A 27,143-nucleotide genomic window follows, 5' to 3' on the forward strand; every position below is an offset into this window, starting at 1 on the left:
CTATAAAAGGCCCCGATAAGACAATGTAAAACAATTCAAACGAGAAAACTAAAGGCTTTCTTTATATAAACAAATGAACGAAAAACAAATATGTAACACATAAACAAACGACAACCACTGAATTACAGGCTCCTGACTTGGGACAGGCACATACATAAATAACGTGGCGGGGTTTAACATGTTAGCGGGATCCCAACCCTCCCCCTAACCTGGGACAGTGGTATAACAGTATTACAAGTTCATGGTAAAATACCGTTTAAATCTGAATACAATATACGATTTTAAATAGTTTGTTTTCTTACTATTCGATACCATCGTTAACAAATTCTATCATGATCATCGTTCAAAAATCATTCACCACAAGAAACCTTTAAAAAATTAGCTATTCATTTAAAGATGATATACATTACAGGATTCCTTTCAAGACTGGTTAAAACTGGCCCACAAAATGTTCTTGGGCAGAAAACCGAATCGATTAGACTTTATTCATAATACCGACTTTTGCTCTATTATCTAATTTTTCGACAGGCTACATGGGGTTGGATCGTTTGATCCTGGTACTCGGTCAAGTATGAGCAACCAAAAGAAGTAAAATCATCAAACACATAATCTGTGCATTTTTGGGGAAAGCTTACTGTTTTACGATTATTTTCACAGTAAATTTGCCCCTAATTGTACCGATTGAAATAAAGATTTTACTTCTTAACGCTGCTCTTGCTTGACCGCGTACCAGAATGTTCTATCAAAGAGAAGATAACCAATCGAAAATTTTAAACTGCAGAGTCAAAAGTCGGTAAATGAAAATATGGTAAAACAAAGTGTTGATACGAGAATTCAATAGATGAGGGTTTAGGGGAACGAAACAAAGGTCACAAGACACACAAAACGCAGAATTGATAGAACGTGTAAATGTGTAAATTATGAAACATGTATATGAAAATGAAATTGTAGAGTAATATAAAAAAGAAGATGTGGTATGATTGCCAATGAGACAACTGTCCACAAGAGACCAAAATAACAACTATAGATTACGGTTGTATTGATTTCCACCACTTTACGAATATTATGTATCCAATAATTTGGTATTGATTTTGAACATACGCACATTTTCGAACGTTCATTTCTTGATAAGCGTTTGAATCCTGCCTTCTGTTAGCTCGACCATTATCATTTTTATGCTGTTTTATTTAACACCACTTCGTCATTAGTCATAGTTTACATTGAGTGTATGCTTTTGTGTGATATTTTTATATCTTTATTTTTCTCATTAATTGGTCGAGTGATCATAATTTGTTAGTCCCCAAAACATAGTCTATATCAAGAAAGGAATCTGTATATACTTGTTTTTCTTTTCAAAATGTCGTATATTGGTATTTATGACTATTTATATGCTTTATTGTCGACACCTACATCAGTAATTTATTCATAATGTTAAGAGCATTGAAAGAAGAATATTTTATTTCCTAAGCATTGCACTTTAAACATACTTAAAAATATGAATACAAAGAGTAATTTATCAGATACATACAATTTTACTTAATATTTAGTGTTCCTTTGGTGACATGGAAATACAATTCTTTGGCACTGTACCTTTACTTATAAGACTGTTTTGCATGGTATATTATAGATATAACCGTTAAGTGTAATTCACTTATATACATTTATTTGATATTGACACTTAAATAAAATTCAAATATTAGTTCTTGAAGAACTTTGACAGTATTCAGAGGTAGTAGGGCAATAATTGTTTGAGGAAGCCCATATTGAGGTCATACTGGCCTTCACATAAAATTAATTATCAATGGAGGCGAAGGTGTTTCAAAACTAATTTGAATCTATCTCATTGTAACATCTTCTCCAGTTATCAAAATATATCTAAAAAAATAAAAATACCGCTTCTTCCTACAATGATCGTACTTTATTTTAGAAAGGCGATACACCATACATATACAGCTGGGTTTTTTTTCTGAACGACTCCATGCATGCACATTCCGGAATACAGTCTCATTATGATAAATATATATACTGTTAAGAAAATAATTTAAATAAATTAACTATGGCATCTAATCATCAACATCTAAGTCATATTTTCTCCTGGCTTTTTCGAAAATGTCATCCATATCGTCATCATCACTGTCGTCATCAAGGTCAAGGTCCTTCATAGAAGGCGTCTGCGATTCTTCCTTTTTGGCATCATTAGAAAGTTTTCTTGTCTCTTCTGAAAGTAATAATGATTTGAACACTCATTTATTAAGTAAACAAGCTATTAGAAAACGAAGAAAACACCAGACTTATATCTGCTTGACTATGCCACAAACCGTGACCAATCATAAATATCTTACACATAACAATCTATGTTACTTCTCAAATATACGAAAGTGATTTTATTGTTATGTTTTGGTTCGTTTCTATGTATGTTGCATTGTCGTTTTTTTTTGTTGCACTTCAGTGTGTGTGTTGTTTCGTTGTTTTTCTCTTATATTTAATGTGTTTCCCTCGGTTTTATTTGTAACCCAGATTTGTTTGATCCCAATCGATTTATCACTTTTGAACAGAGGTATACTACTGTTGCCTTTATTTATGATGATCCTTTTTTAATAACCCTTTTTTAACGATTTGAACTTATCTGTAGCACGAAGAAAGAAGTTTTCTCTATTGTGTAAGAAAAAGTCAGTGATTTTATCATATTAAACAAGGGGCCAGCTGAAGTACTCCTCCGGGTGCGGGCGTTTCTCGCTGCATTGAAGACCCATTGGTGTCCTTCGGCTGTTGTCTGCTCTGTGGTATTGTTGTTGTCTCTTTGGCACATTCCCCATCTCCATTCTCAACTTAACATACGAAGAGATACACAAACTATTTAAAACACAAACAGGTCTGCATATTTCAATTGGTAAGAGAGTGTGCCTTTTGATTATAAAGATTTATAAATCATGTATCTTTTACTCTGATATAGTGTTCAACATCCCTTGTTGGGTTTAATACGTACTTTTATTAACTTCAAGTTGTTTTTCCGCTGCCTTGATAACCTCTTTAACCATTCTCTTTCTCTCTTTTGTATTTCCTGAAAAAAAAAATCAAAATATGAATGTCACTTTAAATAGTTTTTATATGCAGAGAGAATCACGCGTCTGAGCTGAATGATCTTTGTTGTTCGCTTTACGTCCAGTGGGAAATATTTCATGCCTATTCAAAATGATTAAAATGTAATGCTATATAGAATGATTTGATTGATGAAAATGTTCTCTCGAGCACTGAGATTGCAAATTTTAAAACTGACTTAAAAGAATTGCATAAAAAAACTTCTATTAAAAACGAATACAATTGTACTTCAAGTATAACTTTTAGGCATGAATGTCCTTGTCGTGATTCTATGGGAGAAAATCTTGAAATTCCCTAAAGTATATCAAATATCAGTTTTGAGCAATCTTAATGGGTATTCATAAAATTGAGAATGAAAATGGGGAATGTCTCAAAGAGACAACAACCCGACCAAATAAAAAAAACAACAGCAGAAGGTCACCAACCGGTCTTCAATGTAGCGACCCCCTAAACAAATATATACTAGTTCAGTGATAATGAACGCCATTACTAATTTCCAAATTGTACACAAGAAACTAAAATTAAAATAATACAAGACTAACAAAGGCCAGAGGCTCCTGACTTGGGACAGGCTAAAAAATGCGGCGGGGTTAAACATGTTTGTGAGATTTCAACCCTCCCCCTATACCTCTAACCAATGTAGAAAAGTAAACGCATAACAATACGCACATTAAAATTCAGTTGATTTGATCTATATATTTACAAATACGGCAGTATTTGAACAACAAGCTATGAAACAGATAATTGTTAAGCTGGAACTGACCTTATTTTAAAGTTTATAAAATTTCATGAATTTTGTAATGTACAAAACAAATAAGTTATGGGTACTGTGTTTATGAGACAACAACCCAAAGGCACAAAACACCGACAATGGTCTTAAATGAATTTAAGAAAGTACACAAAAAAAAGGCTGATAATTTCCATGCCATTATGGTCTCATTGACAATCAAACCACATCTTATTTTGAATAAGAAAAAATCCAAGCCTGAATAAATACCCATCTGATTTATGAGGGAAAAAATATTTTATAGTTTTGTCAGCTTATTTTAACAATCAATTGAAAAACGTAATAGAAAGGAATGTACTAAAATACTGTCCATTTAAATCTTTTGGAATCGGGGTATATTTTTATTCTATTTTTATTAAATACCTTAAATTCAATCTAAACATGAACATATTGTATATATATGTGAACATTATTTATTCATTAAAACATCAGGATAATACCATGGGGGCTTCGTATATAATTTATTTTACATTTTATGTAAAAGACCATTCAATTGTATAAAATTGATTGACTTTCTGGATAAAGTTGTAAGAAAAGGGTAACCTAAATGATCTAAATAACTTAAAACCACTTATAATAGTTCAACTGTAAATAACATCGTTAATTTGTTAATGCATATATATATATAAAACACGAAAGATGTGCTCAGTTGTGCCGAAAAATAGCATAGCAACTTGAAAGAAAGTGATTGTAGTTATAACACATAAAAAATACTAAAGCGTTATTTTTTGTTTATTTGTTTTTCTTAAAAAGAGAATGAGGCCAAAGTTTCCATATCGCTACTGAAGCAGAAATAGATATTTATTATTTGGCTCTCCCATGAAGTAAACTAGATTATCTGAACTTTGGTTTTCTTTAACGAAAAATACACAACACCACATTTAACAAAGATTCGAACATTTTACATCATAAAATAATGTAGGACAGTCAGAACTTTTCATGTGCGACAATCAAAACTCTAAAATATTAAAAAGTGGGACAATCGGGAATAAACCAGTACATGTATATTTATTTGGTATTCTCCTCTCCTGGATATTAATCTTTATTGATACGTGCATCTTGGCACCCTGATGTCATGCAGACATCTCGACTGTTAAGAAAAAAACTAGTAGATAGTTATAGTTAGTTTTAGATTAGTTTTTATATTAAATGCACACTAGTTCTAACATATCTATAAAAACATCAACATTATACCAAGATTATTCTGTGATAAATGTAAATACCAAGATATTATGTATTAATAAAGTTAGTTCTACCAGAATAACATGAAGTCCTCAAATAGTAAAAAGTGTAGTTGAATTACAAGTAACTATACAGTATCGTGATAGAACTTTTATAACCGTCTTATAACTGTAAATCATAACTCAATGTCAGTAGCGACAGTTCAACATCCGGTTCATCAATTCCGACCAATGTCGTTCAACATTCTAGTTGTATAGGACCAAAATTACTCTGACGTCTGACGACTTTTTTTAGATCGTGTCCCCTGACGTGTCATGTCCGAAGAAGGATCGATAAAGACAATCAGACGTCACATTTGACTTCAAATCCCCTACGGTTCACAAAGATGATTGTAATATCGGACTATTGATTCTTTTGCATTTGTATTTTGATACATATATATTTTAGATTTACTGCTAAATGGGAGATTAAAACAAATTTAAAAAAAAGTCAACATGATGAAATTTTAATTAAAGTGATTCTGAATGACATAATTGACCAACAATGTCCATAAACGCATAGTGAGACTTATGTATCGCTTGAACACCTTGGAGTAAACGTCTTGTAACAATTTGTCTTTAAGTAAGGCTGATTTGATTCTTAGTCTAATTAAAACAATTTAAGAGAAAAAAAGTGCCCACATTAGGTTTCATAAAAAGTATGAATCCATGTTTACTTGTAAAAGTATAAAAGATAAGAAATTCGAATCGAATAACAAACAACTGAATTTTAGGTTTAAGAATATAATATGTTCCCAGAAACACAGCTATTTGTTTAGAGCTACAAACAGAAATATTTAGAAAAAGTGAGTTCATAAGCTAAATAAGAGATACAAAATAGATTTAGTTTTATATTTCCATACCAGAACCCTGTATACGTGTAGGTTGCCTCTCAATATCTATCAAAACAAATTTATTATACATGATCTATAAACAAAATGAATTACATTAATACAAGTTTACTTATTTCGTTAACTCAGTGATCAAACGAAAGTTTTATTACAAAACTTTTAATGCCACTTCACAGCAAATGTAAAAAGTGCATACATATTCATTTTGATCAATGATCCTGACTAATGTTGTTTTTGTACTTCCAATTTGATTTTTTGCATAAAAGTTTTTGTTTGAAGAATCACTTAGATTTATTTATTACATGTACTCTCAGTTATAAGTTTTCCTGTTTTAGGTAAAAATCAAAGTAGAAAGTAGAAAATAATGTTTGTCCCCTCCAAACTGAATGATTACAGAAGAAATTTTATAGCCCATTTAACGACCACGAGAGAGGTAAATTTGAACATTTCACTTTAGACGGAGAAAAACACGTTTTGTTAACAATTTACAAGTGAATTTTATAAAAATGACATAATATGAAAACCAATGATTCCCGAGTTTTATTTTACCTTTGTACAGAGAATATTAATGAAATTGACAAACTTTATATAAGTTTCCTTATAAACTTAATTTGACCTATATATATATAATAATGGTATAAATGCTTTATTTTTGCAATCCTATTACAGGAAACATTAGATGGGTAATACAATCTTATTAATTTCTTTCATCCCGAGTTTATCGTGGATGTTGGAAAGCCCATCATACATTAAACTTTAAAGTGCACAAAGAGCAGAACGGGCTCATGTAAAATAAGAATAAAAACGTGTCCGTTAAACCTTTGATGGGGAAGACTCAACCATAATTTTAAACAAGCACACAGTTAAAGTGCATAGAACACATGTTTAAATATTAAGTTCCACTTAACATTCAGACAATTAGGAAACCGTCTTTTTGACAGCTCAAATTAAAAACAATAATAATATACGTTTTTTCCCCCCGACTTTACCTTTTTTGTCCGTCTCTTCTAGTACAACTGTATCGATGCCTTCCATTTTTGGTGTTTTCGGTCGTCTGCCAAGACCTTGCCCTTTGTTAACATCGAAAATTTTATTGAATTTCTTCTTGTAAATATCCTGAATCATGTCTTCTGTAATGAGGGATTTCGGAACAACTGCTTTTTTCCTTTTAATAAATGTTCGTTGTTCTTGGTCTTCTTCGTTGTCTTCTGGTAATCCATATTCATCACGATTCATCTTCTCGTGCTCAAGGACGCGAGAAGTGACGTACTGTGTATGAAAACGGTGGTAAGCTTCGTCCTCGAATCGTTGTCGTAATTCATTTAGCTGTAAAACTTGTCTTTCTTTCGTTTCTCGTTTTCTTCGGTCTTTTTCCAACAATTCTTCCCACTGTTGTTTCGCTTTATACACCTCATACTCGGCAAGTCTCTGGACGAACCTTTGTTCTCGATGCTTTTTGGATTCACTGCCGTACGTATTGGACATATTTCTATATACACCGGCTTGTCTCCTATTCAGTACATACTCTTTCTCATACCAAGGAGGAATTTTAGACCGTTTTTGAACAACTTTATTGTTTTCCTTTGGTTTAGTCTGACCTTTTTCCATTTCCTGTAGCTTAGCTGCCATTTCGGCTTCACGAATAGACTCTTCGCCAACATAGGCTTGCGAAATTTCCTCAGGTCCATTCGTTGAGGGTTTATAAGTTAATTCGGCGGGCTCTGTATCCCAAGCACTTCTTTTAACCGTTTTACTGCGGAGAAACACAAATGATTGCGGCCGCTCTTTCTCAATTATCACATCTGTATTTTTCTTTAAAATTTCTTTTGGTTTATGTTTAGGAGACGATGTTAATGCGGTCTTTCGCTTTTTTGATCTTCCGTATAAATAAGAATAAAAACTTTGGACTTGAGCACTAGGTTTATACTGTTTTAATGGAGGTGAGCTTGATTTGTCAGTGGCTTCGGGTGAAGTATTCCGTGATGGGGCATTCCATCGGAAAGTAAACTCTTTACTCCTTCCTCTGGACTCGGAACTAGTTCGCGAGTTTGTTGACATTTCTGTTTTGGGAGACATTGGTTGTCCATTCACTCTTTGGTTACTCCTTGGATTTTGAATTCTATATTCTGTTGTGTCAGTTCTTGGCGATGAAATTTTATTCCTGTCTCTGGTCGCATGGACTCTGTTTGAATTATTACTCCCAACAGACATTCTTTCTGCATCACTACTACAAAAAAGGAGAAATTTTACCATTGTGTAGCAATGGGTTGACAAATGACAATAAATTGAGAAGATTTAAATCCTTGTATTATTAGCTATTTAAATGCACATTTTATTTGCATTTATTAACTCGTAACTATAATGTTCAAAGGACTAAACGAAAAACCTGTTATTTCTTAATGATCATGGCAATATGTAAAATTTTCGGTAGTCAAAACATATGGACAAGATTTTAGCATTAACAAAGGAATTTGTAATGTAAAAGGTGTCATTATATTACGTAATTTCATTTTGGTTTGCATTCAATTATCTAGAAAACTAAATTAACTTAAATGATGCATGAATACGCAATTTACAAAAACGTAAGATCAATAAGGGTACGTAATCATATATCCTGCTCTGATAAATGGTGAAAATGCGAAATTTGAATTTATTAATCGAGATATCAACATTAAACAAATTAGTTTCATCTAAAAAAAATCATCAGATATACCAGGATTACATGTTTATTTTGGTATGGTAAACAAAATTCATCAATGATACCAGGCTTATAGTTTTGTACGCTAGACAAGACCTTTTCAATGGCTTTCGAATCAAAACCATTGCAATGCCAAATAAAATATCACAAAGTTGAAGAGTTTTAATAAACGAAAATTCAATAAAAATGTGTACAATACACAATAACAGCTAAGGCAATACATACCTGGGTGTCGAAAATATTAGCGTTTATAATATTTCAACATATGTTACATGTATTAGGAATATTCAATTTACAGAAACTGAGTAGTTTCTTATCAATGGCATACCATGCGACTATACTTACTTTTTCTCTCTCGTTTGGCTTCTGTTGCTTTGAGAAGTCACAACTGAAATAAATTGAAACTTATGTTTAAACTCGTTACACCTATGGCATGTCGATTTAAGAATTAATGGATATTTGATACGTTGCTTTATATGCACAGTTGTAAATCTCGGTTGTGCAACATAAAACTTATTATTCATTTCTATTGATGCAAATGTTAAATTTCATTTCACCGACTGCATGCAATCACTAAACGTTTATATATAATATAATTGAAAAAAGTTACGGTACACGACCATTCCCACAATGTTGGCAAACAATACTATGACATTTAAGTTCAGATATAGTTTGAAAATTAGATGCTGATGAAAAATTGTTATTTTTTTCTCTCAATGTTTAACATATCTTCTTTCAAAACTTAAGACACAAAGAATTTTCAAATTAAAGCTCATTCAATGATGTAAGCAAATATAGACCACTATACATCCTTTTGTCATAAGCATAAGCCATACCGTATGTGACTATGTCAGCCCGCAACATGTGAAATAATTCAAACGAGAAAACAAACGACCTGATTTATATATATAAAAAAAGCAAAACAATATATGACAGAAGTAAATCGACGACCACTGAATTACTGGCTCATGACTTGGCTTAATATGCTTGCTTAAATTGTACTTAAATTCTCGGAGAGAGAAAATAATTTGAAAGTGAATAAAACATATATCTTAAAGTCTAATATCTGCTTTATAAAATTATCAGTCATTGGAATTGAAGCAACTAAAAAGTAACCAGATCAATATATTTACCATCCGGTTTATGTATCGAAGACACATGTTTCTCCTGTCTCCTCTCATTGTTTTTCTTGTTATTATTGTGTGTCACATCACCATTTGGTTTTCCTACTAAACTTTTGTTATTATTAGCTGGTGGAAGACGGTGGGGATTAATATCCCCATTCCCTACTAGACTGTTGTTTTTGCCTGTTGGTGGAAGACGTGTTATTGTCGTTGATTGTTTATTTTGCGGTGTCTTTACGTCCGCCCTGAAAAAAAGAGCAAAAGCTGTGAGAATACATCGATAACTTAAGTCAGAAATTTCATTCGTTTTTTTAAAAATGTATTGGGAACAAAATATTTACCGATACAAAACTATAGAAAACAATCTACAACTGTATCCTTTGGTGACAAATGAAACAACAAATATCAAGATGAGAAACCAGAACTTGAACACGAATGTCATTCCATGATTTAATGTACAGCTATTCTCCCCGGGCACGTTATAGTTAAACTATGTTTAACTATTCCAAATCTCACACTTGTATACAACTGTTGTTTTCAAAATCCAACCAACGTAAAACTGCAATACAAATAAAAGTCAAAGCAGCGTGCACACATTGAGTATATATTCAGAAAAATATTAACAGGAAGTAATTGTGTACGATAACAATATCAGAATCAGCGTCCATTACTATTTAAATTCAAATTCAAAATATTAACTTATACGCTACAAGTTTAACTGTATGCAAAACAATAGAACAATATAAAAGAATTGAAGAAAAACTTACAAATAATAAACAAACGGCGTAAACTCCGATGATCTATAGTCAGAAATACAAGTATGGCTGCGTTGTAAAACAATTCCACTACTATCACATCGTGACATTGCCAAATGTAATTCATGTAGATATCAAATGACCATTACTTGGAATTACACACAAAACGAAACGTATTTGATTCACATTAAATGTTTTGGAACTGTAATTTACATTGAAAGATTAAAACATCCAGGGTGATTCATAAACTGTTATACCAATATGGGATCCTTAAAAACGTATTAAGTAATTATTTACAATTGTTGCTTATGATTTGAAATAGTGGAGTGGATCGAATGGTTCCCGTTCCCACTGATGAATGCAATAATTTTCTATATCACCCTCAAATGACGTTTTAATCCTTAATAAGCCATAGATTTGAATGAATAACAATAATTGAAGATTGATATTTTGACATATCAATCAAGAGTTTGTAAAGGAAAAGAACAATGTCAGGTATTACTTCACACGGGGGAAATATAAGATGGTATACAATTTAAACGTCAGGATTCGACATAACTAGGCAAAATACAAGTCAAAACTAACTAACCGGAAACCTGTGAAAAATTTAGAGATAGTTTTAATCAGTTTTTGTTTTGTATATCAACTATTTATTTTAGCATTTTGTCATTGTTTTTGCTATCAATTATTTGAAATATCTCAAACACTCGCTGTAGGCTCGCTGTGTACACATTTTAATTAAAAAACAATACCAGTATATTCCATCAATATATAATAAAGAAGAAAATACATATAAATATAAATTGAGCAGATAGTGTGATTGATTTTTTCTTAACGTCCAGTGACAAATGTTTCAACGCATATCTAGGTCTTATATACAAATTAGACGTGTTCTGCAAAGTGGGAACAAGAAAGAAGGACGGTAACATTGTGCTGCCATTAAAATGGGGTTAATTGTGAAATTCAGGAGTCTAACCTTGTAGTAGGTCACTTACATGTCCCACGTACAATTATTGCAATAGTATTAATTTGCAAAGAGCGAGGCATCTTCCCAGCAAGATGGAATAAGACATGGACGTAGCTGTGTATTTATACATCCTGCGTAAATTGACACCCCTCTAAAAAATATGGAACGGAAAAGTCTAATATAATCACTGATCAGATTGTTTGGTAGACAGGGCGTGCAGTTTAGAGCATTGTTTTCGCATACATATTTTCTTTAGTCTTTCGTGATTGTTACAAATCAATGCTATTTGAGTATAGGCAGTTTAAGATATATAATAATGCACCAGAAGGTTCATTAACTGTAGAATAGACTTTAAAATAGGCAAATCGGCATATAGCTAAGCCAGATGATTTTTTTTTATAAATTGTAAGTGTTCAACATTTTTTGGATAAACACAGCCGAGAACGATTGAAAATTAAAACTGCCTTATGTAAACCAATATTGCTTTTACTTTTTCATGAAATTCAAAAGATTGGTAACAATATCGCATACAAAAATAGTACAATAGCCAAGTGCTTTGAAAATGCTTCAAACGGATACAAACGGAATATGATGGATGTATAAATACTCAGCCACGTCTGTTAAATCCTATCACAGTAAATCTTGCTGGTAAGGTACATATTTCTTGCACGTAAATACCTATTCAAGGGTTCTACTGTGGAACTGTAAGTGGACTGTGTTGGCCTATAATTGCTTACATCCACTTTATCAAAACTTTGGTGGATAGCTGTCTCAATGGCAATCATATCTCATCTTCTTATTTTTTATTTACATATAAAATTGAGAATGGAAATACATATTAAAAACGCCAAACTGTCCGTGAAATGATAAGGGTATGATTGTCAGAGGGCACTGCACTTTATATTAGTTCATGTACACAATAATGTCGACCTTAAAACATTAATATTCTAATATTGTATATCGCAAGGCATGGATACACGTCCTTCGACCCTAAATCATCAATATTCTAATATTGTATATTGCAAGGCATGGATACACGTCTTATCTTATTGAAAATCATTCGTATATATGTATTATCATTCAACAACCCTTTAATATATGTTTATTGCCAACATTAAATGCTTGTCCTTTGAAGACATTAAATTTTAATAGGGTCACAGTGTGAAGACATGAAGCATTGGAAAATCTACTTCTCTTACGATAATATTCACCGACCACAAGTAACAAGTTTTGTTGGAAATAATTAAATGACTATGGTTCAAGCTGTGAATTTATTGAATTTCTGAATATTTGCAATTTATTTACACTTTTTATAGCATTATCAATTAATGAAAAATTGAAACGCTACATAGCGGCTGCGTTTAGTTGAACCAACTATTAAATATTATATCACTTATGTTAGTTACCGAATGCGAATTTTGATATGATTCAGCCTCTGGCATGTATCTACAAAAAATAAACTCGAATTGAAAAGATTGCATAAAAGGACATAAGGGATATAATGTGTCAATGAGACAGTAAACAGGTACCGTTCTACTGCATTTACACAGCAAGAGCAACAAATCTCGCAGTCAATATATAGAATCATATGCAAAACAGTGTGGCTATGGCCTTGATTGACGTCCTAACTTATCCCATTGACTGGGACAGATTATGTGAACTTTTGTCTGTAACGACCACTGCTCACTATGTACTTGTTAAAGACACTTAAACTGTTGGGTTACCAAAGGTTCTCAATACCAAAATAAAGTAATTCGAAAAATTAATCACGAATAACACGATGTTATATGATTTATTTCAATGATATAAATCAAAACATAAAGGTTATTCCTGATTAATTTTTCAAATTATTTAATTATTAAAGGCGTTAAGAAACTTTGGTGACCCTACAGTTTAAATTCTTAAATAAGTAACAAACCTTCACATAATATGTCCCAGACATTGGATGAATTAAGGACGTCAATCAATGGCCACAGCCACACTGTTTTGAATATGATTCTATATCAGTGCCAAAAAATAAAGAAATAAAAAATATCTATGAATTGAACATGCAGGTACCATCAATCATCCTTTATTTCAACTAAAATCCCCTTACAACTGTTTATCTTGCCCACTACTTGAGACAGAAACACGGTCATGTGGTGTGGTTTCACCAAGTTTTTGAACTCCCAACCGGTCTTCCTTTAATCATTCGCAGTCAATGCAATACTATAAGGCACGGAGATAAATTTACCATTGTCGTTATTTAAAACGTAAAGTAAGGAGATGTGGTATGATTGCCAATAAGACCAATATCAACGCGAGGCTGTACACACCTTCCTGTCATCATACAAAAATGTGCACGACCTATTTCGTATGGGAAGCCATCAAAGGCATCGGAATCTTTACAATACCGTTGTAGTAAATGATAGTATATAAAGACTGTTTGTTCAGAGAACTAAATACACAATTCTTCAGTTTTCTTGCACATGCTCAGTTCTCTTATCCAAATGTTTGTTGAAGAGGTTTTGGAAAGTGGCGGAAAATTTAAATCAAAATAGTTAAAATAAATATAAGATAAACAGTAAGATCTTTCCAGTTGATAACGCATAGGTACATTCAAATTAAATTTCGTTTTAAAGACGTGAACCTGAATGTACTTTCCTTCGTTCGTTGTGAGATATTATTCTCAAATTTGTAGTTTCGAATTACAACCCCCTTGAATGTTTCGTCCTTTTATGATTGACAAAAAAGTTCATATGTATATGCCAATAACAAAAAAATTAATTTGATTACTCATTTTCGTTTACGTCATAAACAAATTTAATAGGTAGTTATAATAACTTTGTGAATAAAAGTATTTCTATAAAATGGATGTGAACGCTCGACCATTGGCTAATAGCGTGAGAAAACTGTAAAATAAAAGACTTAAAAAACATTAATTCGAAATAATTTGGGAAAATTGCTAACAAAATCATCAATCCAAGTAATAGGATGATAATTTAAAAACCATACTAAAATTTCTTGCTTTATTTTCTTGACTGCTTTTCTGTGAATATTCCTATTTTGTTTTCTATAACTCATGATGGTTTGAACGATCAGTGTCAAAACAGGTCACCCACTATGCATGATTGTTTGTCTTGGTAAAGATTTATTATATAATATAAGTATTAAAAATCTAATTTGTTTTCTCAATTTAAAGACCAACCGATATCTATATAACATTTGACCTTCATCTATTGTATATTATATAAGTTATATTCTTTTTCACAGTTATTTAGGCAAATTATATCCAAACAATCTATTTGAGAACAATATATAAAAACTTAGAATTTTAAATACTTATATGCCAGAAACAACAAAGAGACGAATATATCCTGGATTGGATCGTTATTAATTTGGTAAACATGCCAGACGTCCCCATAAACTGATTTACATATCAATGGTCTCCAAAATGCAGCCATTGATGATGCACAATAAAACGGTAAAATACTTCGAAAATTGACACACACAAAAAAAAAAATGTCACAGTGTTGGTTTAGGTTCGACATTTTGATTAAAATTAAATCTGGCAACTTTTAAAGAAGTTACCATATAATTGAAAATTAAGTAAACCAATCCATGTTTTGTCTGGTTACAATAGGAATATAAAGATGTGTGGGATAACGGGAATGAGACTAAAATAAACGACAAAGGAAGTACTTTATGCAACATGCACGAATATACAGATCTAATTAATGAGGGTCTTGAATGGGGAGGGGGTCAATTCTGTATTATTTATCTTATAGGCCAATTTTCTCTATTCTATATACTGTCGCCCAATTTTCTCTATTTTGTATACTGTTAGCCCAATCTTCTCTATTTTGTATACTGTTAGCACAATTTTTCTCTATTCTGTATACTGTTAGCCCAGTTTTCTCTATTCTTTATACTGTTTGCCCATTATTTTCTACTTTTAATATTTTCGCATCTCGCTATTCTCTATTTTTTTTGGTAAATTTTTCTCTTTTTTTTCTCTCTCTCTTTTTTGCCCATTTTACTCTATTCTGTATACCATAGCCATATCCTAGTTCATTGGTCTCCAGAATAAACTAAGTCGGAAGAACTTCAGAAAAGTTGTTTGATTTCAACGGCTGAACATATCTAAGATTGTCAACTGATACAAAAAGAAAAGCACAAAAAGCATAAACAACAACGGACGACAAGTCAATGTCTAATGATCTAAATCGTCTGGTTTTAGTTACAAATATGTTTGGTCCGAACTTATTTTTGATTGTAAAGTCACTTAAGGTAAGACCGTCTCCACGGTAAAATATAGAATTATTCAAATTATAGGATGGTCAACTAAAAGGATGCAAGAAATCTCTTATAAAGGCCTGAATTTTTAAAGTATAATAATTTGACCGTTCCTATTTTCAACCATCCTCTGATTTTTAAATATGAATGTGCTAATTAATCTATGTATTGAATAATAAAACGCCTTTGTAAAGTACAAAAGCATAATAGGTTTATAAAACAGGTATTGATTTGTTTGTTAAACTCATTAAAAGCAACAAAGACAAGAAAATATAAAAGTACACACAACAATAATTCCTAAAACATTTAATTCAAATCATAATTCAATTCACTAATACTAAAATACACATGATTGGAAGAAAACAAATACTGGATATTAAAAATAAATGGAGTAATTCCAACGTTCAATGTGTTAAAGGGCTGTATTTTATGAAAAATAAGCGCATACCTTTCAGTTTATCTTTACTTTAAATATTTCGCCAAGCAACTTTTGAATGGAAAACTTATAATTCGTTTAAAATATTTCTTAGTTCAGCATTGATGGTATTATTCACCCAGAATGCATGGTAACAAATTTATAAAACAGTAAAAGTCATAATTCAAAACACAAGCAAAACAAACAAGTTATGGCGAACTGCTGGTACTTAAGCCCCAATCAAATGGTTACAATTTACACACATGCATGAAAATAATTCACATAGAATTGTACAAGATATGTAATGTTTCATATTATTTTTACTGATTATTTAATAAAGTGTTTCAAAATCAACTCACTATTTAAAAAGGCCATTACAAAAGGATACAAAAGGCTAAAGTATTAAAAAATTCTTGATTATAAACATGTGTAATGTCTAAAGTCAATAAAGATAAGTCCCAATTTGGATTAAGATCTAATGTATGCAAAACCATTTTTAACCTATATATTTAGTGTTGAAATATTCGATTATTATATGTATTTGTATCAACTAGTTTCTGCATATAGACACTTAAGTGGTGTTAAGCGTTTAGTTTTTGTTAAACACATGCTTGTGTGGTGGGATTTTTCATCGTATCGGATGTGCTCAATTTGGGCCTTTTACATCAAATCCTCAAGTGCATGTGATATGATTTATACTGCTAAAATCTGCTATGACATTTTGATAAAGCGAAAATGTATTTTATATTCATGATAGTTGACTTAAGTTGTATTTGTATTATAATTTAAGAAAAATTGTTTTATAGTATCTCATAACTCTTTATAGAGTGACTCTTGTTGTTAAAATTGTGTTTTAAAAAGCTGTATATTTTATGTGTAACAGTTAAGTGGTGAGACTTTTTAATAAAGTATTTGTCTTGTCTTGTCTTGTCTATGAAATTAACTATGCTTCGGAATTCCTTATTACACATTGTACATCTAATTAAATTCCCTAATTTGGTATTACTGTTAATTATGAATAATAAAGATTGCAGTCTACCACATGACACGGTATCTAGGATCAAGAGACAAACTCAATAAAACAGGCACATGAAACCGATATCTAGGACCAAAAGACAAACTAAATAACACGGGCACGTGAAACAGGTATCTAGGGCCAAAAGACAAACTAAATAAAACAGGCATATGAAACCGATATCTAGGGCCAAAAGACAAACTACATAACACGGGCATATGAAACTGGAATCTAGGACCAAAAGACAAACTAAATAAAACAGGCATATGAAACCGATATCTAGGGCCAAAAGACAAACTCAATAAAACAGGCACATGAAACCGATATCTAGGACCAAAAGACAAACTAAATAAAACAGGCACGTGAAACAGGTATCTAGGGCCAAAAGACAAACTAAATAAAACAGGCATATGAAACCGATATCTAGGGCCAAAAGACAAACTCAATAAAACAGGCACATGAAACCGATATCTAGGACCAAAAGACAAACTAAATAACACGGGCACGTGAAACAGGTATCTAGGGCCAAAAGACAAACTACATAACACGGGCACATGAAACCGATATCTAGTACCAAAAGACAAACTAAATAACACGGGCACGTGAAACAGGTATCTAGGGCCAAAAGACAAACTACATAACACGGGCATATGAAACCGATATCTAGGGCCAAAAGACAAACTAAATAAAACAGGCTTATGAAACCGATATCTAGTACCAAAAGACAAACTAAATAACACGGGCACGTGAAACAGGTATCTAGGGCCAAAAGACAAACTACATAACACGGGCATATGAAACTGGTATCTAGGACCAAAAGACAAACTACATAACACAGGCATATGAAACCGATATCTAGGGCCAAAAGACAAACTACATAACACGGGCATATGAAACTGGTATCTAGGACCAAAAGACAAACTACATAACACAGGCATATGAAACCGATATCTAGGGCCAAAAGACAAACTCAAAAAAACAGGCACATGAAACCGATATATAGGACCAAAAGACAAACTAAATAACACGGGCACGTGAAACAGGTATCTAGGGCCAAAAGACAAACTACATAACACGGGCACATGAAACCGATATCTAGGACCAAAAGACAAACTAAATAAAACAGGCACGTGAAACAGGTATCTAGGGCCAAAAGACAAACTAAATAAAACAGGCATATGAAACCGATATCTAGGGCCAAAAGACAAACTCAATAAAACAGGCACATGAAACCGATATCTAGGACCAAAAGACAAACTAAATAACACGGGCACGTGAAACAGGTATCTAGGGCCAAAAGACAAACTACATAACACGGGCACATGAAACCGATATCTAGTACCAAAAGACAAACTAAATAACACGGGCACGTGAAACAGGTATCTAGGGCCAAAAGACAAACTACATAACACGGGCATATGAAACCGATATCTAGGGCCAAAAGACAAACTCAATAAAACAGGCTTATGAAACCGATATCTAGTACCAAAAGACAAACTAAATAACACGGGCACGTGAAACAGGTATCTAGGGCCAAAAGACAAACTACATAACACGGGCATATGAAACTGGTATCTAGGACCAAAAGACAAACTACATAACACAGGCATATGAAACCGATATCTAGGGCCAAAATACAAACTACATAACACGGGCATATGAAACTGGTATCTAGGACCAAAAGACAAACTACATAACACAGGCATATGAAACCGATATCTAGGGCCAAAAGACAAACTACATAACACGGGCATATGAAACTGGTATCTAGGACCAAAAGACAAACTAAATAACACGGGCACGTGAAACTGGTATCTAGGACCAAAAGACAAACTACATAACACGGGCATATGAAACTGGTATCTAGGACCAAAAGACAAACTACATAACACAGGCATATGAAACCGATATCTAGGGCCAAAAGACAAACTACATAACACGGGCATATGAAACTGGTATCTAGGACCAAAAGACAAACTAAATAACACAGGCACGTGAAACAGGTATCTAGGGCCAATAGACAAACTAAATAACACGGGCATATGAACCCGATATCTAGGGTCAAAAGACAAGCATTTGAAACCAGCATCTCGTTCCAAAAGTCGGTAATCAATTACAACAAGTTTGTAAGATGTCGTTTGTCAGTATCTAATTTACTTAAAGACCTATTAGACTCAGGACTTTAGACTGATCCAGTAGTCTCGGATGATTTCTAGGCAATACGTTTATATATATTGTCAAAATGCGCATTTGGTGCAAGTAAATCGGTACCGTTAATTTTATTACAACCACTGGGTCGATGTCTCTGCTGGTGGACTATTAGTCCTCGAGGGTATCACCAGCCCAGTCGCCAGTACTTCGGTACTGGCATGAAAATACGGATTTTTTGTGTTATTAAAATTTGCTGTTACAAAATATTAGAAATTATTATAAATTAAGGAATGTATCTCCCTCATGCAAAGCTCTGATTCCTATCACGGATTTGGCTATACTTTTGGACCTTTTGGATTATAGCTCTTCATCTTTGATATAAGCTTTGGATTTCAAATATTTTGGCCACGAGCATCACTGAAGAGACATGTATTGTCGAAATGCGCATCTGGTGCAAGAAAATTGGTATCTTTAATTTTATTATATACTGTGTATATATGATAAATGGATTCACAGTTACAATAATATCATATAATATAAAACTGACCTTCGTAGTGTTAACATCATTTACTGTTATATACATCAAATAAAATGTTCTTTGAATTTCACTGATTTCATTGATTGAGTAGTTATTTTGATATTCCTTTTAAAAATTGAAAATCCGTCTTTCGCTTCTAAGGAAGATGTATAAAAACTATATGTCCCTGTCATACATGCTAACACATACTATTTAAATATTTTACAATCACAATTGTAAACATGCCACATCAATGTCGACTTAACAGAATAAAAGGAAAAGCTATCTGTGTAACAATACTAATAATTTGATTAAACGGACTATTTTTGTTTACGTATTTGGTCACGGTATGCTGGTCTTTATTCGCTACTTGTATTTATTAAATATTTTAAATTTATTACCGAGTTTCAAACAGCACTTGAAGAGTGTGAGAGCGGCAATACACAGTACACTTCAGTAGCCGTTATCTCAATGAGACATACTTTAGAAGTATGAAATACCAATTAATGTCCCTTGGGTTGTACAGAGCAAACAACAGAGGAGCGTCTAATACCTATTTGCTTGTCCGAGATATCTGCGATGTGAGTGTTTATTAAAACATTCATATTGAACCTGATAGATTTAATGTTATTTGAAACTTGTCAATAAAACGATCGACCGCTTGGTGTCTGTTAATAAAAGTATTGTGCTATCTTATGCACATATCTTCGCATGATTCATTGATTCTTTCAAAATGTTGTTTTTACAAAAAATAAAATAAAAACTTCAACCCTTAAACACATATAAACATCAAAGAGAATGCAAACGATAGATTTAAGATAAAACAAAAAAACATTAATAAGAACAACAAATCGACAAACAAAACTTAAACACCTCAAAAAATAAACTACATTTTAAATATAAAATTATTGATATAATAATTCAATGATGTCTGTCATGATGATGATAATAATAACGATTTCACCAACTTTTTAGCATATTTATCAATTTTTGCCAATGTACCCAGTTGACAGGTATGTTTTGATGGAGATAGATTATTCACTATTATACTATTTTGCAACATGGAAGTCACATTAACAGTTTTGGGATTAATGATTTGTTGATAAAAACCCTTGACATGCTGCTCATACATGACACGTAATTAAATCATTGAACTTTCTTCTACCAAATTTTATCTGCTGCATTTAAATTTATTTAAATCAAATCATTCTAAATATGAGGTTATTATTGATAAAGATAAGTATACACTAGTGTAAATCGCTTCTCATCAAGGTTAATATCAAAATTAACATAAGCTAATACGATCAAAACAGCAGATAAAGTGTTAAATAATGGTTTTATACAACTTAGTACAAATTTAATATACATATATATAATGATATAGATTTGATACCTATCTTTAAATTAATGCCAATACTCGTGATTCTTGCAGGAACATCAGATTCGCTGTAGTCAACAACACGTTTTGAAGCCACTTATTGTTTTGTATGATCGTCAGACTGATAGATTTTGCGTTTGGATGTGTTTGTTTTACATTCTACATTTTGTCATGTTAGGGCTTTAAAGGATAGAAAACGATATTTCTTTTGCTTAGTGTTGAAGGTCGTAGTGTGACCTTAATTTGCTCACATCAACTCCATTTGGTATCTGGTGGACAGATGTTTTGTTTGAAATCATACCACAACTTCTTACTATATTACGTCACAACAGGGGCGACAGATACCAGACGAATAGTCATATTCATAAATCGAAAATAAACTGACAACGCCATGGATGAAAAAGAAAGACAAACAGACTAATAATAGTACACAAGAAACAACATAGAATACTGAAGACTGAGCAACACGAACCCCACCAAAAACTGGGGGTGATCTAAGGCGCTCTCGAAGGTTAAGCAGATCCTGCTCCATATGTGGCACCCGTCGTATTTCTCATGTTTTTACAAACCCGGTGAATAGTCTAATTCGGTAGGTTACATTCATGAAAAGGGAAGGGGATTGCAGTAATCTTATATATAAGAATTTTACACAGCAGGTACAAAAAGATTAAAAAACCATGATTAATAAGTTATAATCCTAACCAAAAAACATTTAAGGTCAATACAAAGTGTTTATATTATTCGATTCATTGGTTTATTTTAGCAACCGTCTTGTGTGTCCCCATCTTTAAAAACGTTTACATTCATATCTTCTTTTACATGAATAAGTTATTTTTATCTTGAAATTGATAAAAAAAAAAAACGTTGGATGAAGCGAAAAACAAAATGGTTTTATTTCGAACGACTGGTTCAACGTGGATTAATTGATATCAATATAAACCATGGTAACACAAATTTCAACAAACTTATAGCTCATTATAATTATATCATTATAAATTATGTCTGATCTCTATCATAAAAAAAAATAAAAGCTTAGAGGAATTATTTCAGATGTTTTCACTTTCGCCAAAAACCTTTATACATAACCAAAATAGTTCTTCTTTTTTAAAATCAGCATTGTGGTTAAGTTACTTTATCGTAATTATGATTTTATTCAATTATTATAATCATTATAATTAATAACACCATCATTGTTTCATTAATGTTATCGGGTGTAGTTTTGTATAATTAATTAAAGTAAAAATAATTATTTTAATAGAAAATTGAAGTAATAATTTTATTTTATCAAATATAAAATAGTCAAGTACTCACGTTTGTTTAAAAATTGGTGGGAGAGTCTCGGGTGTCATACTACAAATATGTTAACTTATTTGTTGTCGATTATGAAATTTAAAAGTCTATCATATTGTGCGCTTGAACTATTCCTGAATATTGATAATTCAAATCGAAGGGCGAATTGATATTTAAATCTAGACTTTTGTATTATGACAACGTTTTCTAAAATTGTTGGAAAGTACCGAAGTAATTAAACAAGGTGGTAGATCTAAATTCGTTGTGTAAATAAAAGAATTTACTCAAGTTATAAATGACGCGGACAACTGTACTATAAGACTTCAATGAAGTCTTGTAACTCACATAATTGGTGTATAAAGTATTGGACAAAAAGATATTGAAAAACCAAGTCAAACAAAGTTTATATTTAACTAGTTATCAGATAGTAGTAAGTATTTGAGTTCTAGTCATATGATTGACAACATTTTTTTAATTGTCCGTTGATAAATTTATAAGCCATTAAGAAACTAAAGTTCTACAAGAGACCAAATGACACAAAATTCAATAGCTATCGGTCTCCATACGGCTTTCAACAATTAGCAAAGCCCATACCGCATAGTCAGCTATAAAAGGCCTCAAAATCATAAATATTATTTTCAATTCAAAAGAGAAAACTACCGGAATAATAAATCAGGCATAATATATGTATAAAAACTGAACGAAAAACAAATATGTAACACAGCAATAAACGACAAATATGTTACACAGCAACAAAGTTAACGACAACATGCACTGAATTACAGTCTCCTGACTTCGGACAGGCACATACATATGGAAATGTAGCGGGGTTAAACACGTTAGCGGGTCCCAACCCTCCTCTAACCTGGGACAGTGGTTTAACAGTACATTATAAGAACGAACTATACAAATCAGTTGAAACAGGTTCAACTTTATCTATCAACTCATCAGTTGGATAGAAATAAAAATACATAACAAACACATGTGGAGTTTTTCCATAAAGCAATTTTGAAATGATTCTGAAATGTTTGTGTAAAAGTTCAAGAAGTCAAATATTTTTGATACTATTTAAAACAATAAGAAGAACATAGACCGTATATACATACATTCTGATTTTTTAAGTGCACTTATCTAATTCATTTCATCAAAAGAGAAGAAAGTTTAGCAGTACCCTTTAGCCTGGCTTTGATAGATTGTTTTTTTTTTGTTATTTGGAATAGATATCGTTGTATGCAGATGGAAAACCTAGCAGTATAACGTTACTTGCTAGAACATTTAAAAGATTTTTAAGGCTAAGACTTTTAATAGACTGTATCACTGATATTCAACACCGTCTCCTTATTTATAAATACTATCAAGATGTCTTTATTACTTAAGCTTTATCTTTTTGGTATGTGTTGCTTAAGCTTCAAAGAATTATGTGACATATATTTCTCAATCTATAAGTATGTCTAAATGGAATTACAAATTCTCTCTATCAAATTATTTATTCTTCTCTATTTGTTTATTTGTTTGTTAGCGACTTCTATTTAAATCACAAAAGCAGCGGATTTATTTGGTTGTGAAGATCAACAATAAAATTATGTACACCCTCGGCTAAACGAATGTTTTAATGACTTATTTAACGGAATTTAAAGTCTACGTGGGATACGGTAGATATCTGACAACCTGTGAAATATTATACTTCCGCTTTGACTGAATAGAACGGGATGTGTATAAAAACATCAGTCATACAGCAACCCTACGACACAAATAACCACAAAAAGACATCGTGTGGTCTCTCAATCGGCCACAGACTTCGGAAGTCTTATTCGCATTCATTCCACTTTTGTTTTTATTATATGCACTTAAAATGATTACTGTTATAAAAATTTATATTCTTGACATATAACAATAATATGTCTGTTATTAAAACAAATCATACCCAAATTTTAGAGAAAACATTTATTTACACTGAATGGTCAATCAGAAAAATAAACAAGCAGTTTGACACCAATTTAAATACAAGTGTGTCCTAATTGGCCTGAAATGGTACCATAACCAGCATGATCTTAAATACAAGAGTGTCCTAATTGGCCTAAAACGGTACTAACACCAGCATGATCTTAAATACAAGAGTGTCCTAATTGGCCTGAAATGGTATTGGGACAAGAACATTTGGGTGAGTGTTTAACGGATTCATCATATTAAAAATCAGGCTTATCATTTTATACCATCAGTAATCATAGACGACAAGCACATCCTTTATACTCATTACAGTACATAAGAAGATACAGTCAAGTGAGTTTATAAACATGCATAAAGCCAGAAACACCCCCACTTTAATACGGCGACTTTTAACTATTTTACTAATATATAATGTAAAAGTCAACATGTTATAATTAAGCATCTAACTATTTCAAAATAATCTTAATCACACCAAATATTTAAATCCCCAAATGTATACAATTAACATAAGAACACGTTTAAATGAAATCAACCTTATTTATTTTACACTAAGGGCAAACATTACACTGTTTTCATTTCGTTGTAAAAGACACAATCATTCAAGGTTTCTAACATTTTAAATAGAAGAGAGGGTCTATTCAAGGCATTTGTAATTTGTTCATTCATTTTACACATATTAAGAGGAAAAGTGTCGTCTCTAATTTGTACGTGAGAAGAATGTATAACTGCATGTGTATAAAACCAATGTAACGCATTATTTAATTCATATAAGGATGGATAAACACATCACTGATTGTACAGTGAAGCAGTTATTGCCTATTTGTAGACTGTTTTTAATTCAAATATCTAATTACTGTAAATATATTATATAGCCAAAACTGAGGGATATTTTGTTTTACTCCCCCCTCCCCTCTGTTGACGGAATAAACAAAGCTTTCAATGAAATCGCCGTCAATACGATTTTATGTTTTGTTTTTATCATTTTATGTTGTCATTCAACAAGAATTTTGATAATTATTTACTTCATTTGTATAAAATAAATTCTTATATTGTTTCAATACGAGGTTTTATAAATGAGAAATAACCATAAGTAAATACCAAAATATGATACAAAAAGTAGCAAAGATATAAATAAAAAAAAGTATGGACACAGTAACCTCAAGTGTCCAGGAAGTGAAATCTAATCTAAGGGGCACCTGTTTGACAATGTAATGTGTATGCAAAGTAAAGTGTAATCTAAGGGGCACCTGTTTGACAATGTAATGTGTATGTAAAGTAAAGTGTAATCTAATGAGCACCTGTTTGACAATGTAATGTGTATGCAAAGTAAAGTCTAATATAAGGAGCACCTGTTTGATATTGTAATGTGTATGCGAAGTAAATTGTAATCTAAGGAGCAACTGTTTGACAATGTAATGTGTATGCAAAGTAAATTGTTATTTAAGGAGTAACTGTTTGACAATGTAATGTGTATGCAAAGTAGAGTCTAATATAAGGGGCACCTGTTTAACAATGTAATGTGTATGCATACGCAACAAGACCCGTTCTTGCAAGGTTTCATATAACAAAGAGACGTGCTGTGTATGTTCATACATGACCTGACTGTTACATTGTATTTCTATTCATTATATATATTCACATGTTTTACGGTAGAAAAGATATTCTAAAAGGTTATGTCATATTGTGTATTAAAGGTTAAAACCCATTTCCCCTGAACTGTATATCCTTAATAAACATAATACATAAATGTTTAGAAATTTAGATGTAATGATCGACTACTAATTGACTAAATACATGTATAAACTCGTTGACGGATTGACATGTTCCCTTTACCCATTTATAATTTTAAAACAGTTGCATGGCATATAACATAAACACTTGTTGCACGATTCACTACAGCAACATATAATATAGGTGCAGACAAATTGCACTTAATACAGAACATTGGCCTCTCGACATCATTTTGTACTGAGTACATACAAAAAGAAGATGTGGTCAATGAGACAATTATCCATCAAAGTTTAATGAAGTTCATGTAAGCAATTACAGACAACATCGTTTAACTACGAGGAAACCCCATACGGTATGGTTAGCTATAAATATCAAAATCCAAATTTTCCCGTGTATAGAAACAAAAGCATAAGTTGTGATTGATTTCGACGGACGCTTCTTAAAATCTGTCATCAAAATCAAACTGATAAAAAGTCATTTAAACAATTGTAAAATAATAACTGAAGCTTAGTAACTACCAATATTTAGGATGATGTTTACCAGTATGCCGTTCGGATTTTTATCAGATTTAAAATTCTACATAGTAACATTAGCGGCAAATGTTTACTGCTAAAATATGGAAGTTAGTAAATACATAATGTGATACACGCAGCTTTAAAACTTACTTTGATCTGAGGTCTCTTTCATTACCGCCAGGCATAAACTGGACTTTCCTTATTAATGGTAAACTTACAGCCGCCATCCAGAATAGTCCATAACTATCACATATGTAAACTCAAAATCATTTTTTCATTGTTTCAGTTGAAAACTTGTTGTCCACTATTGACATCTTGCCATACTAAATATTATTGTATTTATTGTTAATCCCGATTAAAGATAAGGTAATTAACACGAATGTTGTTGATTAATGGATTTTCGCTTGC

The 27,143-nt window shown here is 31.9% G+C and overlaps 1 protein-coding gene across 6 annotated transcripts; it reads right to left on the bottom strand.

Annotated features, from left to right (window-relative positions):
• Positions 1–1,440: 1,440 nt before the first annotated feature.
• LOC134715738 (general transcriptional corepressor trfA-like) lies at positions 1,441–27,143 on the bottom strand. Of its 6 annotated transcripts, none has more exons than XM_063578133.1 (7): positions 26,886–27,143; positions 9,789–10,024; positions 9,001–9,043; positions 6,947–8,184; positions 5,970–6,005; positions 2,987–3,061; positions 1,441–2,218 (listed from the first exon to the last, which is right to left on the bottom strand). In XM_063578133.1, the coding sequence occupies exons 1-7, from the start codon at positions 26,960–26,962 to the stop codon at positions 2,064–2,066; spliced, it is 1,860 nt and encodes a 619-aa protein (XP_063434203.1). In that variant the 5' UTR covers positions 26,963–27,143; the 3' UTR covers positions 1,441–2,063. The 6 variants fall into 6 exon arrangements, with proteins under 6 accessions (XP_063434203.1, XP_063434205.1, XP_063434206.1 ...); XM_063578135.1 differs by lacking the exon at positions 26,886–27,143 and adding an exon at positions 22,564–22,691; XM_063578136.1 differs by lacking the exon at positions 26,886–27,143 and adding an exon at positions 19,905–20,158.

Source organism: Mytilus trossulus, chromosome 4 (assembly GCF_036588685.1).
Source record: "Mytilus trossulus isolate FHL-02 chromosome 4, PNRI_Mtr1.1.1.hap1, whole genome shotgun sequence".
Lineage (NCBI taxonomy): Eukaryota > Metazoa > Mollusca > Bivalvia > Mytilida > Mytilidae > Mytilus > Mytilus trossulus.